This window comes from Canis lupus, chromosome X (assembly GCF_048164855.1).
Source record: "Canis lupus baileyi chromosome X, mCanLup2.hap1, whole genome shotgun sequence".
NCBI classification, from domain to species: Eukaryota; Metazoa; Chordata; class Mammalia; order Carnivora; family Canidae; genus Canis; species Canis lupus.
The window spans coordinates 40174795-40190830 of record NC_132876.1 but is presented as its reverse complement, the minus strand read 5'-3'; the positions used below and the strand labels follow the sequence as shown (position 1 = coordinate 40190830).

The window sequence follows — 16036 nt, the reverse complement described above, 5'->3', positions numbered from 1 at the left end:
AGAGGAAAACGTAAAAGCTAGAAGAAGGAGAAAATGAGTTACCTACAAAAGAACTACAATCAAACAGCAGACTTCTTATCCACAAATGGAGGAAGTCAACAGACCATTTGTTAGTATCTTCAAAATGCTAAGGGAAAACAAGCATGCACCTATAATTTTATACCCAGCCAAATTATCACTCAAGGATGAGGGCAAAATAAAGACATTTTTGCATATTAAGGATTAAGGAACCTTGGTACCACTGCTCAAAGAAAGAACTGGTAAAGGTTATAGAGTTAACAAGAAGGAAAGTGAATTCACAAGGACATGACCTGCAAGGACAAGAAGGAAAAGAAAATGAACACCTCCTTTCTATAGTTCACAAAATTGGCTTTATTTAAGTCTTAAAGGCAACTCTCTTTTTTCTGCTATTTATGACCTCAATTCCTTTAACGCTTTCTTCTTCACTCAGAAAACCTGCTGGCTTATACTTTTCCTTTTTCTTAAAATTTGCTTCCTATTCTGTAGCTTGGGTAGGTGATAGCCATAATGCACTGTACGCTCTTCTACCCTGTGATTCGCATCTGGGTCACTTCCTTCCCAGGAAATAACAATATCTTCATAGTTTAGATAAATTTCTATGGCATTAGAGCACTTTTGGCGACTTCTTGGGTAAAAAGGTAGAAAAAAATCTCCAGATTGGCCTTTTTAATCAGAAATTTCGCTCCCATCTACCAAATCCTTCCTTCATAATCCCGTTTATTTTTTTTAAGATTTTATTTATTTATTCATGAGAGAGGCAGAGACAAAGGCAGAGGGAGAAGCAGGCTCCTCACAGGAGGCCCAATGTGGGACTCAATCCCCAGCCTGGGATCATGCCCTGAGCCAAAGGCAGATGCTCAACCGCTGAGCCACCCGGGCATCCCCATAATCCAGTTTAATTAGAAGAAACAAAGAAACACATATAAAAATAGTAAGCCTTATTTGGGGATTTATTCCAAAAGCCAACTTTCAGGTAGATCTTATGCCAAATCAGTCTCTTACATCTTAAAGCATATACTATCATCACCAATATTCAGAATGATAAATGTGACATGGCATGATCTTTTGCCAGCTGGGAAAAAGAACCCCCTGTGTTCAGCAGAGTGTATTTATTGATGCAGAAAAGTATAGTTCACAAAGGTAGTGACCAAAATGGTTTGGGGGCTTCTTCTCCATTAAACACCTCCATTCCCTGGGATGCCAGGGTGGCTCAAGTGGTTGAGCATCTGCCTTTGGCTCAGCTCATGATTCTGGGGTCCTGGGATCAAGTCCTGCATCCGGCTCCCCACAGGAAGCCTGCTTCTCCTTCTGCCTATATCTCTGCCTTTCTCTGTGTGTCTCTCATGAATAAATAAAATACCTAAAAAATAAAAAAATAAACACCTCCATTTCTGTAACTGAAATGTTAGCCAAATTTTCACTGAATTTTATTCCTGGCCCCATTCCTATCATTGCTACCTGGACACTTTTCGTTTCTCTAAGTTTTGGAGGTTCCTTACTACTTAAAAAAGCACCACCAATGCCCCAGACTAGTGGTTCTTCATGTTTTTAGGGTCATGTACACCCCCTTAACAAATACCGATAAAGCTATGGAATTTCTCTAAAGGAATTTACATGTATACATAGTTACACCAAAAACAAAACAATTTTAAAGGGTTCACTGACCCCATAAAACCCACCCACAGACTTCAGCTGAAGAATCTTCATCCTAGAGGGAAACAAGATCAACTTATAGGAGTATAAGGCTTCTACTACCCAGATCCTGAGGCTGTCACTTAGCTTTTCCTAGGACCACAGTCCAGCCCTCAGACATCATCTTAATCATTCCACGCTTGCATGCCTCTGGTGTGGGAGCCAGGCCCCAGTCAGACGTGAACAAAGTGTCATTGAGGGAGCCCCTGCCTCAGACACACACCCTAGCCGCAAACCATCAAAGTAGATGTCCTAACAGCCTTGTGAAAAAGTCTCTGCCCACCTTCCCCTGGGATTTGCTCTTAACAATGTGTACATAATAACTGCGAAGTCTGGAGGAGGTGACTATTCAGCGGGCAAGCAGCTTTATACTGTCATAAACCTTACTGGTTCAGCTCCTTTGATTTATGCAATCCCAGTACTAATTGCTTAAGACACGTGCCGCCATGCTACAACTCCCCTGGTGCCCGCTGCCTACGGCAAGAAGAGGCTGTTTATGGCACAGACTTTCTGGGCCACAATTCCCTTCCCCCAACTGACATCCACCTTCAAATGATTAAAAGCCCAATGAAAATCTGTTACTGGGTGACCAATAACTTATTAGAGCCTAAAATATGCCCCACTTGGGCTATAAACAGTATTTAGGGGCCAGCGCAGGCTGCCTAAAAGTGTCCTATTGTAATTTCTGTCTGGAAGTTTCCCTTCTGGGGAATTAGGCAGATGGAGTGGGTTGGGTGGAAGTGGGAGGAAGGAGAACCACAGCTGGGAAAGAAAGAGGAAATCCAGTTTACCTGGGCAGCGTGGGCAGCACAGATGAGGAATATGCACGGGGGACAGGCAATGAAGGCTTGGACATCTGACTCGGCTACAGAGTACATTCCCATTCTGGAAGAGAAGGGGCAAACCATGAAAAAAACGTTAAGGTCTTTCACAGGTCACCTGTGCTCATGCCCGTTTGGGAAATAGTCATGCAGGGACTCACCCAGACAATGAATGATGCACTCCCAAGAAGCTGAATGAAATCAGCATTTTCTTCCCTTTTCGCATCACTAGTCCCTCTGCTGGGTTGGTTGATAGTTTACTGGCATATTTTTCTAAAGCTGGGGTCACTCTTGCTCCAGTTATCAAAGCCTCTCACCAATTGTGGCAGGCACCTCCTGGCCTGCTTATGTAGTGTTTTCACCATTTCCTCGTCCAGCTGAACATTGACAGGAGCCTAGTCTAATTACACAATCACCTGCCTGATGCCATGGGAAGGAAGGGACAATGAGTGGTGGGTCCTCTGAGCTGCTAGCCAACCCTGGGCAAGGAGACATCACTGGCACATGAGTCCTGGATTCCATATAACTCTGCCTTGGTCCAGCAGGCTGGGTTGCCTTCTCTCCTCATTTTCCATTTCAGTCATAAGCTTTCTGAGAACAGGTTAGGGTTTGGAATTGGGTTGATTACCTAGTATGCCTGGGCGGGGTGACTGACTGGGTCCCTGCCTGATTTACAATTACAAGATCCCCAGCTCTGACAGCTCTCAACTATTGCTAGATCAAAGGAAGCCTTTGGAAATAAATTTATAATTAGCATTTCCATCCATAATTCATTCCAAACAAGGGTGACTTGCATCTATCATGTGCTTGTGGGGGAAGAGGGTGACAAAGAGGATAGGGAAAGAGAAGATGCCTAGCACTTGAGCTGTCGGCCCTGGGATCATATTAACATTTTCACAGCCCTGCAGACAGCAAAGCTCAGCCCCCAAGGGTTAGCTGTCCATTTCCAACATGTTGGGTCAAGAATCTGACACAATCATGTCATACCAGGCAGCTAATCAGTCTCCAGATGCTCTATTTACTACCTACCCTAGCCATTTAAAGAGGCAGGCTTCTTTTATACAAATCTGAATTCCCATACCCTAAACCTCCTTCTTTTCTCATGGACTTCCTAGAACACCTTTTTTTGGATTGTTGCATTTGGAAACACCACAGAGCCTCCTTATGTGCCACTCTCATCAGAGCCAAGTAGTATCATCTTCAAGTGAAATCAACAAAGCACATCAGAAACCACTCCTGGCTGGGGCCTACTCCAATGCCTCCTTAAGGCTTTAAACTGAATTCTGCTCTAGAGTTAACAGATTAATAAAAATAATAGCCATAATGATAGTGAGGATGATGACACTGACAGCAGTTAACATCTTTTAAATGTTGACTCTGACCAAGCCCATTTTCAAGTAGCTGAATTGTATTAGTGAATTTAATCCTTCCCACAGTCATATGAAATACACAGTATCATTATCCCGTTTTGAAGAAAAAGAAGCTGAAGGGAGCTTAGAGAGTTTAGGTAACTTGTCCGAGGTAACAGGGCTCACAGGTGGCAGAGCCAGGGTTGGAAACATGGTCTGTCTTTACTCCAGAGCCCAATTTTCTGTGTAAATGGCAAAAGAAATCTGGCTTGCAAGTGACTGCTTCTGTTCTACCTGGGCACTAAGGAGGAGTTATAGTTTGGAATTCCAAAAGGTCTCAAGTGAGAGGCCAGTACTAAAAACTCTTTCCATATGCTCAGAGTTCTCCATTCTCAAGGCCTTACCTACTTGGTTTCCCCCAGGGGTCATTTTGATCCCCAAGCCACTTTGGCCCTGTCTCAGAACATTCTAGGTTGTCACAACCAGGATCAGTGCTATTGGCATCTAGTGGGTAGAGGCCAAGTGTGCTGCTAAACTTCCTACAATGTACAGGACAACCTCCCATCCCCACTACCAAAAAGGAATGATCTGTCCCTGAATGTCACTAGTCCAGAGGTTGAGAAACCCTGGCTTAGGGTGAGATGGTAGGGGGCTTCTTGAGAAAGATGGACCGTAGCTATGGTCCTGAGTCAAGGCCATGGAAAGAAGACGAGACTTCCTGCATTGCCTATTGCAAAGATGGCATTTAAGGTGTCCAAACGCCCCTCTGAATGACTGGCCAGGGGCCAAGGCCAAGCCAAGAGAACTCTAGTCATCAGCAGGTACAGGCCAAGGTTTCACAGCCTCGATCTTAATTACCCCTACTGGCTGAGACAACATAGAATACACTCTCTCCCAATGAACCAGTGTATGATCTGTCTTAATCTCTTCTCCAAAGGCCAGCCTTGAAAATGATCCTCAAAACGATTTTGTCTTATGATCCAGGCACTACAATGGTCTGTCTTTGTTTCCCCATTCCCACTATCAAACTATTCTACATTCTCCCACCACGTGCCACATCATCTGCCTAAGAGACCATAAATATATGTCCCTAGAAAATACTCAGAGATCCCCCCCACACACACACACACAAATCCAACCAAAAGGCACCAAGGGGAAAATTAGTCAGGAGACGTATATTTCTCCTTATAAACTGCTTCCTAACTCCTCTTAGGCTTTAACCATGCCTGCTTCCCAGCCAACCTGGGCATTGGAAGTACCCAATGCATGATGAGGAGCAAAATTGGGTATGGCACTGTACCTCTGAGCAGATGCAGTTCACACAGTAAACCAACCCATAAGGTTCCAGGTAAGGATGCCATCTCTCACCCACTCTGTACTTCTTGTCTTGAAACACACAATATGTCTCTGAATCTGCAAGGAAGGAGATGGAAAATATGACTGTTAGACACCATGGACAAAGTCGTTAAACCCAAAGGCAATCACACATTCTACCTGGTTTAGTGTATATCAGGAGCAGAGGCATAGGGAATGTTGACAGAAGCTCTCCTATGGGCTCAGGCTTTTAAGTGCTGTGCTTATTTGATCCTACCATGATCCAGTAAGGTTGGAAGCACTGTTAGAATCATTTCATAGATGAGGGAAATCAAGAGTCATATAACCAGTAAGTAACTGACAGGAGATTCAGACCCAGCTTTGCCTGAGTGAAGCACAGATCTTGGTTACTGCTCTGTTACAACAGTAGGATAAGGGAGCCTGTCATGTGTCCTTCCTGAAAGAAGTTGTACTCCTTTGCTTTTGAAATGCAAGCGAACATCCGAAATGCTGATCAATCCTTCTCAGAGTTGCCCAGAGGTGGTGTAGGAGTAATGAACTAAACACAATATGTTAAGTTCCTGTAAATGGCTTTGCCCATGCATGCTAATATCATTAAATCATTAAACAATATTTGGACACTTACTGATTATCAGGCACTCTGCTGACTGCTGAGGATAAAATGGTGAGCAAATATACCCATAGTCCTTGCTTTCCTCCAACTTACAGACTTTTTCTTATATAAGCAACTCCCAATTTACTCAAAAGCAATGCCTCCTTCTTCTTTGATGAACAGAGATTTTCATAGCCACAGCTTATCTTGTGCTACAGTTACTTGAGCACATACTATGTTACTTGCATTACTTTTCATGTCTTATTTCTCCATTAAAGTAAAAGTTCCTTAAAAGCAGGCAGCATTTATTCTTCACTCTCTGCTAGCAGGCCTAGCATACTGTGGCTGATAAATGTAATCAATTAGCAAATGACTGGTAAATGAATTTCCAAACCACATGATTCACCTTTGCATCCCATCCTCATCTACCTCCTGCATCCCATCATACAAGGTCAAAGCAAACCAAGACTGTTCTTGTAACAAACACATTAGTTTCCCCCATTCTGCAGTACACCATTTCTCTGATGATCCAAATCTTAAAATAAAGGAAAGGCAGATAAGCAAGAAATTGGGAGAAGATATTTCCAACAAATAAAATGTTAGTATCGGGAACCTTTTCTGATCATTTAAATTAATAAGTTAAAGACCAACCAATCCAGTAAAAAGATGATCTATTTATCCAGGACATGAGTAAAAATTTGGGGTAAGAAAAAAGGAAAATAGGCAATAAACATAAAAGATGTTCAACCTCACTAGTAAGGAGAGATGCAAACAACACTGAGATCCTTGTCTCAGGTCAATCACTGCTTCAAAGACGCTCAATGTTTTTTTTTTTTTTCCAGCTACTCACAAGATAAATTCCAATTTACTTTTCAAATCTTGATTTTCAACTTCTTCAGAATGATGAACTGTTAGAAAATCTGGGTTTGCATTTTAGCTAGCTCTAGCTGTGTGTCATTCAGCAAATTATTGAAACTGTCAATCTCAAAAAAAAGGTAAAAATAGGGGTGCATGGGTGTCTTGGTCAGTTAAGCATCCAACTCCTGATTTTGGCTCAGGTCATTATCTCAGGGTCATGAGATTGAGCCACGTGCCAGGGTCTGCACTCAGTGCAGAGTCTGCTTGATATTCTCTTTCTTCCTCTGCCACTCCCCCCTCTCCTCTCCTCTCCCTCCTCAGAAACAATAAAATTTAAAAATATAAAATAAAAAAATAAACTGTCAATCTCAGTTTTCAACATCTGTGGAATATAGATTATCTGTTTCTCAAGCAGAGATTGCAGGATTAAATGAAACTCTCTGTAAATTATAAAGTACTACAAAATGCAGAGCATTATTTTATGTTAACTGATTATTTTATTTTTAGAAAAGTGATGCGTACTTAATGTAGAAAACTGGAATACATTCACAAAGTTCCAAAAAGAATAAAATAATAACGTCAATGTATATATATGAAAAACATGACACCAATTCCTGCAGGAGACAACCACTTGTAATATACCGGTATCTTACAGCCTGTGGGTCGAAGAAAAAATCAAAAGGGAAATTAGAAAACTGTTTGTACTAAGTGAAAATAAAAACACAGGATATCAAAATCAGTGGGGTTCAGCTAAAGAAGTACTTAAAGGGAAATTTATATCACTAAAATACCTATATTAGAAAAGGAGAAAAGTCTCAAACCAACACCTTAAGAAACTAGAAAAACTAGAGCAAAATAATCCAGTGAAATTGAAGACAGAAAATCAACAGAAAAAGAAAGCTGTGAGACCAAACCTGTTTTACAATAAAATTAATAAAATGGATAAGCTTCTTACAAAACAAGCAAAGAAAAAAGATAGAAGATGCAAATTCTCAATATTAGGGACAACAGAGGGCATTTTTTAAAAAGCATAAAAAAGGAGTATTACAAATAACTTTATGTTACTTAGTTTAGCAACTTAGATGAAACGGATGAATTCATTGAATGACACAAATTACCAAAGCTAAATCTAGAAAAACTATATAACAGGAATGTTCCATTTATTTATTTATTTATTTATTTATTTATTTATTTATTTATTTCTAAGAGAGAGCCAGCACATGAGCAGGGGCAGGGGCAGAGGGAGAAGGAGGGAAAGAATCTCAGACCCGCTGAGTGTAGAGCCTGAAACACGGGGTGGATCTCAGACCCTGAGATCACGATCTGAGCTGAAATCAAGAGTTAGAGGCTTACTGCTGTTCAACATAGTACTGGAAGTCCTAGCCTCAGCAATCAGACAACAAAAAGACATTAAAGGCATTCAAATTTGCAAAGAAGAAGTCAAACTCTCCCTCTTCGCCGGTGACATGATACTCTACATAGAAAACCCAAAAGTCTCCACCCCAAGATTGCTAGAACTCATACAGCAATTCGGTAGCGTGGCAGGATACAAAATCAATGCCCAGAAATCAGTGGCATTTCTATACACTAACAATGAGAGTGAAGAAAGAGAAATTAAGGAGTCAATCCCATTTACAATTGCACCCAAAAGCATAAGATACCTAGGAATAAACCTAACCAAAGATGTAAAGGATCTATACCCTCAAAACTATAGAACACTTCTGAAAGAAATTGAGGAAGACACAAAGAGATGGAAAAATATTCCATGCTCATGGATTGGCAGAATTAATATTGTGAAAATGTCAATGTTACCCAGGGCAATATACACGTTTAATGCAATCCCTATCAAAATACCATGGACTTTCTTCAGAGAGTTAGAACAAATTATTTTAAGATTTGTGTGGAATCAGAAAAGACCCCGAATAGCCAGGGGAATTTTAAAAAAGAAAACCATATCTGGGGGCATCACAATGCCAGATTTCAGGTTGTACTACAAAGCTGTGGTCATCAAGACAGTGTGGTACTGGCACAAAAACAGACACATAGATCAGTGGAACAGAATAGAGAATCCAGAAGTGGACCCTGAACTTTATGGGCAACTAATATTCGATAAAGGAGGAAAGACTATCCATTGGAAGAAAGACAGTCTCTTCAATAAATGGTGCTGGGAAATTGGACATCCACATGCAGAAGAATGAAACTAGACCACTCTCTTTCACCATACACAAAGATAAACTCAAAATGGATGAAAGATCTAAATGTGAGACAAGATTCCATCAAAATCCTAGAGAAGAACACAGGCAACACCCTTTTTGAACTCGGCCATAGTAACTTCTTGCAAGATACATCCACGAAGGCAAAAGAAACAAAAGCAAAAATGAACTATTGGGACTTCATCAAGATAAGAAGCTTTTGCACAGCAAAGGATACAGTCAACAAAACTCAAAGACAACCTACAGAATGGGAGAAGATATTTACAAATGACATAACAGATAAAGGGCTAGTTTCCAAGATCTATAAAGAACTTATTAAACTCAACAGCAAAGAAACAAACAATCCAATCATGAAATGGGCAAAAGACATGAACAGAAATCTCACGGAGGAAGACATAGACATGGCCAACATGCATATGAGAAAATGCTCTGCATCACTTGCCATCAGGGAAATACAAATCAAAACCACAATGAGATACCACCTCACACCAGTGAGAATGGGGAAAATTAACAAGGCAGGAAACAACAAATGTTGGAGAGGATGCGGAGAAAAGGGAACCCTCTTACACTGTTGGTGGGAATGTGAACTGGTGCAGCCACTCTGGAAAACTGTGTGGAGGTTCCTCAAACAGTTAAAAATAGACCTGCCCTACGACCCAGCAATTGCACTGTTGGGGATTTACCCCAAAGATACAAATGCAATGAAACGCCGGGACACCTGCACCCCGATGTTTCTAGCAGCAATGGCCACGATAGCCAAACTGTGGAAGGAGCCTCGGTGTCCAACGAAAGATGAATGGATAAAGAAGATGTGGTTTATGTATACAATGGAATATTACTCAGCTATTAGAAATGACAAATACCCACCATTTGCTTCAACGTGGATGGAACTGGAGGGTATTATGCTGAGTGAAGTAAGTCAGTCGGAGAAGGACAAACATTATATGTTCTCATTCATTTGGGGAATATAAATAATAGTGAAAGGGAAAATAAGGGAAGGGAGAAGAAATGTGTGGGAAATATCAGAAAGGGAGACAGAACGTAAAGACTGCTAACTCTGGGAAACGAACTAGGGGTGGTAGAAGGGGAGGAGGGCGGGGGGTGGGAGTGAATGGGTGACGGGCACTGGGTGTTATTCTGTATGTTAGTAAATTGAACACCAATAAAAAAATAAATTAAAAAAAAAAAAAAGAACATGAGTTAGTAGTAAAAAAAAAAAAAAAAAAAAAAAAAAAAACTCTGTCACAAAGAAAACTTCAAGGCCAGATAGCTTCAGTGGTGAATTCTATCATTATATCAAATATTTCAGAAAAAATGAAGAGGAGAGATTGCTTCCTAACTAAATCACTGATGTAACCATGACACTGACATGAAAAACAAGATTAAAGGTATTACAAGAATGAAAATAGAGGGGCACCTGGGTGGCTCAGTGGTTGAGTATCTACTTTCGACTCAGGTTGTGATCCTGGGGCCCTGGGATCAAGTCTCACATCAGGCTCCCTGAAGGCTGCCTGCTTCTGCCTCTGCCTGTGTCTCTGCCTCTCTCTCTCTGTGTCTCTCACGAATAAATAAATAAAAATTTTTTTTAAAAAAAGAAGGAAAATAGAGACCAATATCCCTCCTGAACATAGATACAAACATTTTCAATAAAACTTCAGTAATTTAAACCTAACAATATATAAAAAGGATAATATTTTATGAGCAAGTGGTTTTTATCCTGAAAATTAAAGGATAATTCAACATTCACAATTCAGGCAACATAATTCATCCATAATTCATCACCAATCTGGAGAAGAAAAATCATGTGATCAACACAATAGATGCTGAAAAAGCATTTAACAAAATTCTACATCAACCTGTGACAGAAACTCTCAGCGAAGTAGAAAAGGACCTTCGTCAACCTAATAAGAGCATCTTCCAAAAAACCTGCAGCTAATAACATATTTAATGGAAAAAGACAATGCTTTTTCCCTAAGATTGAGAGTTATGCAAGGATGCCTGCTCTACCACTTTGGAGAGCATAGCCAGTGAAATCAGATAAGAAAAAGAAGGAAAAGGCATACATATTAGAGAATAAAACACAAAACTGATCTAATATTAGATGGTATGGCTGTCTACAAAGAAAAATCCCAAAATAATCGATTTAGAGTTACTATAAATAGTAAGATTTAGAGTTGCTATACATTCCTCTCTAGTGCACATGGAACTTTCTCCAGAACAGACCACATACTGGGTCACAAATCAGGTCTCAACTGATACCAAAAGATTGGGATTGTCCCCTGAATATTTTCAGACCACAAGGCTGTCTTTTTTTTTTTCTTTTTTTTTTTCACAAGGCTTTCAAACTAGAACTCAATCACAAGAAGAAATTTGGAACTCAAACACATGAAGGTTCAAGACGATCCTACTAACAGATCCAACCAGGAAATCAGAGAATTAAAAAGATTCATGGAAACTAATGAAAATGAAGATACAACCGTTCAAAACCTTTGGGATACAGCAAAGCAATCCTAAGAGGGAAATACATCACAATACAAGCCTTCCTCAAAAAACTGGAAAAAAATACACAAGCTAACCTTGCACCTAAAGGAATTGGAGAAAGAACAGCAAGTAAAACCTACACCAGGCAGAATAAGGGAGATAATAAAGATTCGAGCAGAACTCAATGAAATAGAGACCAGAAGAACTGTAGAACAGATTGACAAAACCAGGAGTTGGTTCTTTGAAAGGATTAATAAGATATAATAAACCACTAGCAGCGTTACTAAAAAGAAAGAGAAAAGACTCAAATTAATAGAATCATAAATGAAAGAGATCACAACCAATACCAAGGAAATACAATTTGAAAAAATGTATTATAAGCAGCTATTTGCCAACAAATTAAGCAATCTAGAAGAAATGGATGCATTTCTGAAAACCACAAATTACCAAAACTGGAACAGGAAGAAATAGAAAACCTGAATAGGCCAATAACCAGGGAGGAAATTGAAGCAGTCATCAAAAACTTCCCGAGACACAAAAGTCCAGGGCCAGATGGCTTTTCAGGAGAATTCTATCAAACGTTTAAAGAAGAAACCATACCTATTCTACTAAAGCTGTTTGGAAAGATAGAAAGAGATGGAATACTTCCAAATTCGTTCTATGAGTCCAGCATCACCTTAACTCCAAAACCAGACAAAGACCCCACCAAAAAGGAGATGATAGACCAATATCCTTGATGAACATGGATGCAAAAATTGTTAACAAGATACTAGCCAATAGGATCTGACAGTACATTAAGAAGACTATTCACCATGACCAAGTGGGATTTATCCCTGGGATGCAAGGTTAGTTCAACACTCGTAAAACAATCAATGTGATAGATCACATCAACAAGAGAAAAACAAGAACCATATGATCATCTCAATAGATGCAGAGAAAGCATTTGACAAAATACAGCATCCAATCCTGATCAAAACTCTTCAGAGTGTAGGGATAGAGGGAACATTCCTCAGCATCCTAAAAGCTATTTATGAAAAGCCCACAACAAGTATCATTCTCAATGGGGAAACACTGAGAGCCTTTCCCCTAAGGTCAGGAACACGACAGGGACGTCCACTCTCACCACTGGTATTCAACATAGTACTAGAAGTCCTAGCCTCAGCAAACAGGCAACAAAAAGAAAGAAAAGGCATTCAAATTGGCAAAGAAGAAGTCAAATTCTCCCTCTTTGCAGATGACATGATACTGTCCATAGAGAACTGAAAGACTCCACTCCAAGATTGCTAGAACTCCCACAGCAATTCGGCAGTGTGGCAGGATAAAAAATCAATGCACAGAAATCAGTGGCATGTCTATACACCAACAATTTGACTGAAGAAAGAGAAATTAAGGAATCATTCCCATTTATAATTGCACCCCAAGGCAGCCCTGGTGGCTTAGCGGTTTAGCACCACCTTCAGCCCAGGACCTGATCCTGGAGACCCGGGATCGAGTCCCATGTCGGGCTCCCTGCGTGGAGTCTGCTTGTGTCTCTGTCTCTCTGTCTCATGAATAAATAGATAAATTTTTTTTTAAAAATTGCATCCCAAGCCATACAGCACCTAGTAATAAACCTAACCAAAGAGGTAAAGGATCCATACCCTACAAACTACAGAACACTTCTGAAAGAAATTAAGGAAGACACAAAGAGATGGAAAAATATTCCATGCCCATGGATTGGAAGAATACATATCATGAACATGTCTATACTACCTAGGGCAATTTACACATTCAATGCAATCCCTATCAAAATACCATGGACTTTCTTCAGAGAGTTGGAACAAATAATCTTAAGATTTGTGTGGAATCTAATAGTGAAAGGGAATAAAGGGGAAAGGAGAGAAAATGAGTGGGAAATATCAGTGAGGGTGGCAGAACATGAGAGACATCTAACTCTGGGAAACGAACAAGGGGTGGTGGAAAGGGAGGTGGGCGGGGGGTGGGGGTGACTAGGTGATGGGCACTGAGGGAGGCACTTGATGGGATGAGAACTGAGTGTTATGCTATATGTTGGCAAATAAAACTCCAATAAAAAATATACAAAAAAAGATTTGTGTGGAATCATAAAAGGCCCCGAATAGCCAGGGGAATATTCAATAAGTGGTGCTGGGAATATTGGACAGCCACGTGCAGAAGAATGAAACTGGACCACTCTCTTTCACCATACACAAAGATAAACTCAAAATGGATGAAAGATCTAAATGTGAGACAAGATTACATCAAAATCCCAGAGGAGAACACAGGCAACACCTCTTTTGAACTTGGCCACAGTAACTTCTTACAAGATACATCTATGAAGGCAAGGGAAACAAAAGGAAAAATGAACTACTGGGACTTAATCAAGATAAAAAGCTTCTGCACAGCAAAAGAAACACTCAACAAAACTAAAAGACAACCTACAGAATGGGAAAGCATATTTGCAAATCGACATATCAGATAAAGGGCTAGTATCCAAGATCTATAAAGAACTTATTAAATTCAATACCCAAGAAACAAACAATCCAATCATGAAACGGGCAAAAGACATGAACAGAAATTTCACCAAAGAAGATCTACACATGGCCAATAAGTACATGAGAAAGTGCTTCACATCACTGGCCATCAGGGAAATACAAATCAAAACCACAATGAGATACCACCTCACACCAGTGAGAATGGGGAAAATTAACAAGACAGGAAACAAGAAATGTTGGAGAGGATGTGGAGAAAGGGGAACCCTCTTGCACTGTTGGTGGGAATGTGAAGTGGTACAGCCACTCTGGAAAACTATGTGGAGGTTTGTCAAGGAGTTAAAAATAGAACTATCCTACGACCCAGCAATTACCCTGCTGGGGATTAACCCCAAGGATACAGATACAGTGAAAAACCGAGACACCTGCACCCCAATGTTTATAGCAGCAATGTCCACAATAGCCAAACTGTGGAAGGAGCCTGGGTGTCCTTCGACAGATGAATGGATAAAGATGTGGTCTATATATACAATGGAATATTACTCAACCATTAGAAAGGACAAAAAGCCATCATTTGTTTCAACATGGATGGAACTGGAGGGTATTATGCTGAGTGAAGTAAGTCAATTGGAGAAGGACGATCGTCATATGGTTTCACTCATACGGGGAATATAAGAAATATTAAAATGGATTATAAGGGCAAGGAGGGAAAATAAGTGGGAAAAGTTGGAAGGGGAGGCGGGCAGGGCAATGGGGTAACTGGGTGATGGGCACTGAGGATGGCACTTGATGGGATGAGCACTGGGTGTCATATTGTATGTTGGCAAATCAAACTTCAATAAATAATAAATTAAAAAGTTGCTATAAATCATAAGAGAATTTAGCAAGATTACAGAACACAAGGCCAATAGAAAAAAATCCGATCACATTTATATATTCTATAAAGAACAAACAAATTGAAATTTTAAAAATTACCACTTGAAATAGCTCCCTCTAAACATGGAAACACTGAGGTATTTATTAATCCAACAAAATGTGTCCCAGATCTGTACTCAGAAATCTACAAGATGATGATAAAAGAAATCAAAGAAGGCTTAAAAATGGATAGGTATGTCTTGTTTGTGAATCAAGAGTCACAATATTGTGAAGATGTCAATTCCCCCCACAGTGATTTATAGATTCAAGGAAACCTAAGACCAAATATTAGCAGGATATTTTGTAAAAATTGGTACACTAATTCAAAAGTTCATGTCGAAAGGCAAAGAATTAGAATAGCCAAAACAATTCTGACCAAGAAAGATTTGGGAGGACATATATGATGTGATTTCAAGACTTAATGTAAAATCATAGTTTTCAAGGCAAAAGGTTAGACAAATATACCAACAGAACAGAATGATAAGTCAAAATATAGACCCACACTTATGTATTCAATTGATTTTCAACCAGCGTGCAAAGACCATTCAACGGAGAAACAGTCTTCTTGAACAAATGCTGCTGGAACATTTGGACAGTCATGTACAAAACATGAACTAAAATGAATCTGTAACTCAAACCATATACAAAAATTAATTCAAGATGGATCATAGATAGACTTTCATGTAAACTTTCATATTTCAAAACTTTTAGAAGAGGGATGCCTGGGTGGCTCACTGGTTGAGTGTCTGTCTTCGGCTCAGGGTGCGATCCCAAGGTCCGGGATCGAGTCCCACATTGGGCTCCTTTCGGGGACCCTGCTTCTCCTTCTGCCTGTGTCTCGGCCTCTCTCTATATGTATCTCTCATGAATAAATAAAGTCTTTAAAGAAATAAAAAATAAAATTTCTAGAAGAAATTATTGAAGGCTATCTTTGTGATATTGGGTTAGGTAAAGATTTCTGAGATATGACACCAAAACCACAGTACATAAAAGAAATAGAAAATAGGACCTTGTTAAAATTAAGAACTTCTGTTTTTGAAAGAGTGTTGAGAGGCACCGGGGTGGCTCAGCTGGTTAAGCCTCTGCCTTCCACTCAGGTCATGATCTTAGGGTCCTGGGATGGGGCCCTGAGTGGCTCCCCGCTCAGCAGGGAATCTGCTTCTCTCTCTCTCCCTCTGCCCCTACCCCTGTTTGTGCACACACACACTCTCTCTCTCAAATAAATAAAATCTTCTTTTTAGAAAACAAGCATAGAGAATAAAAAGCAAAT

The 16036-nt window shown here is 40.0% G+C and overlaps 1 protein-coding gene across 1 annotated transcript in view; it reads right to left on the bottom strand.

Moving 5' to 3' along the window:
- The window catches only part of CHRDL1 (chordin like 1), a 121127-nt gene that overhangs the window by 80940 nt on the left and 24151 nt on the right, over positions 1 to 16036 (bottom strand). The window contains 2 exon segments of the mRNA XM_072817679.1: positions 2505 to 2598; positions 5184 to 5296. Coding sequence (XP_072673780.1) covers positions 2505 to 2598; positions 5184 to 5296 — 207 coding nt within the window.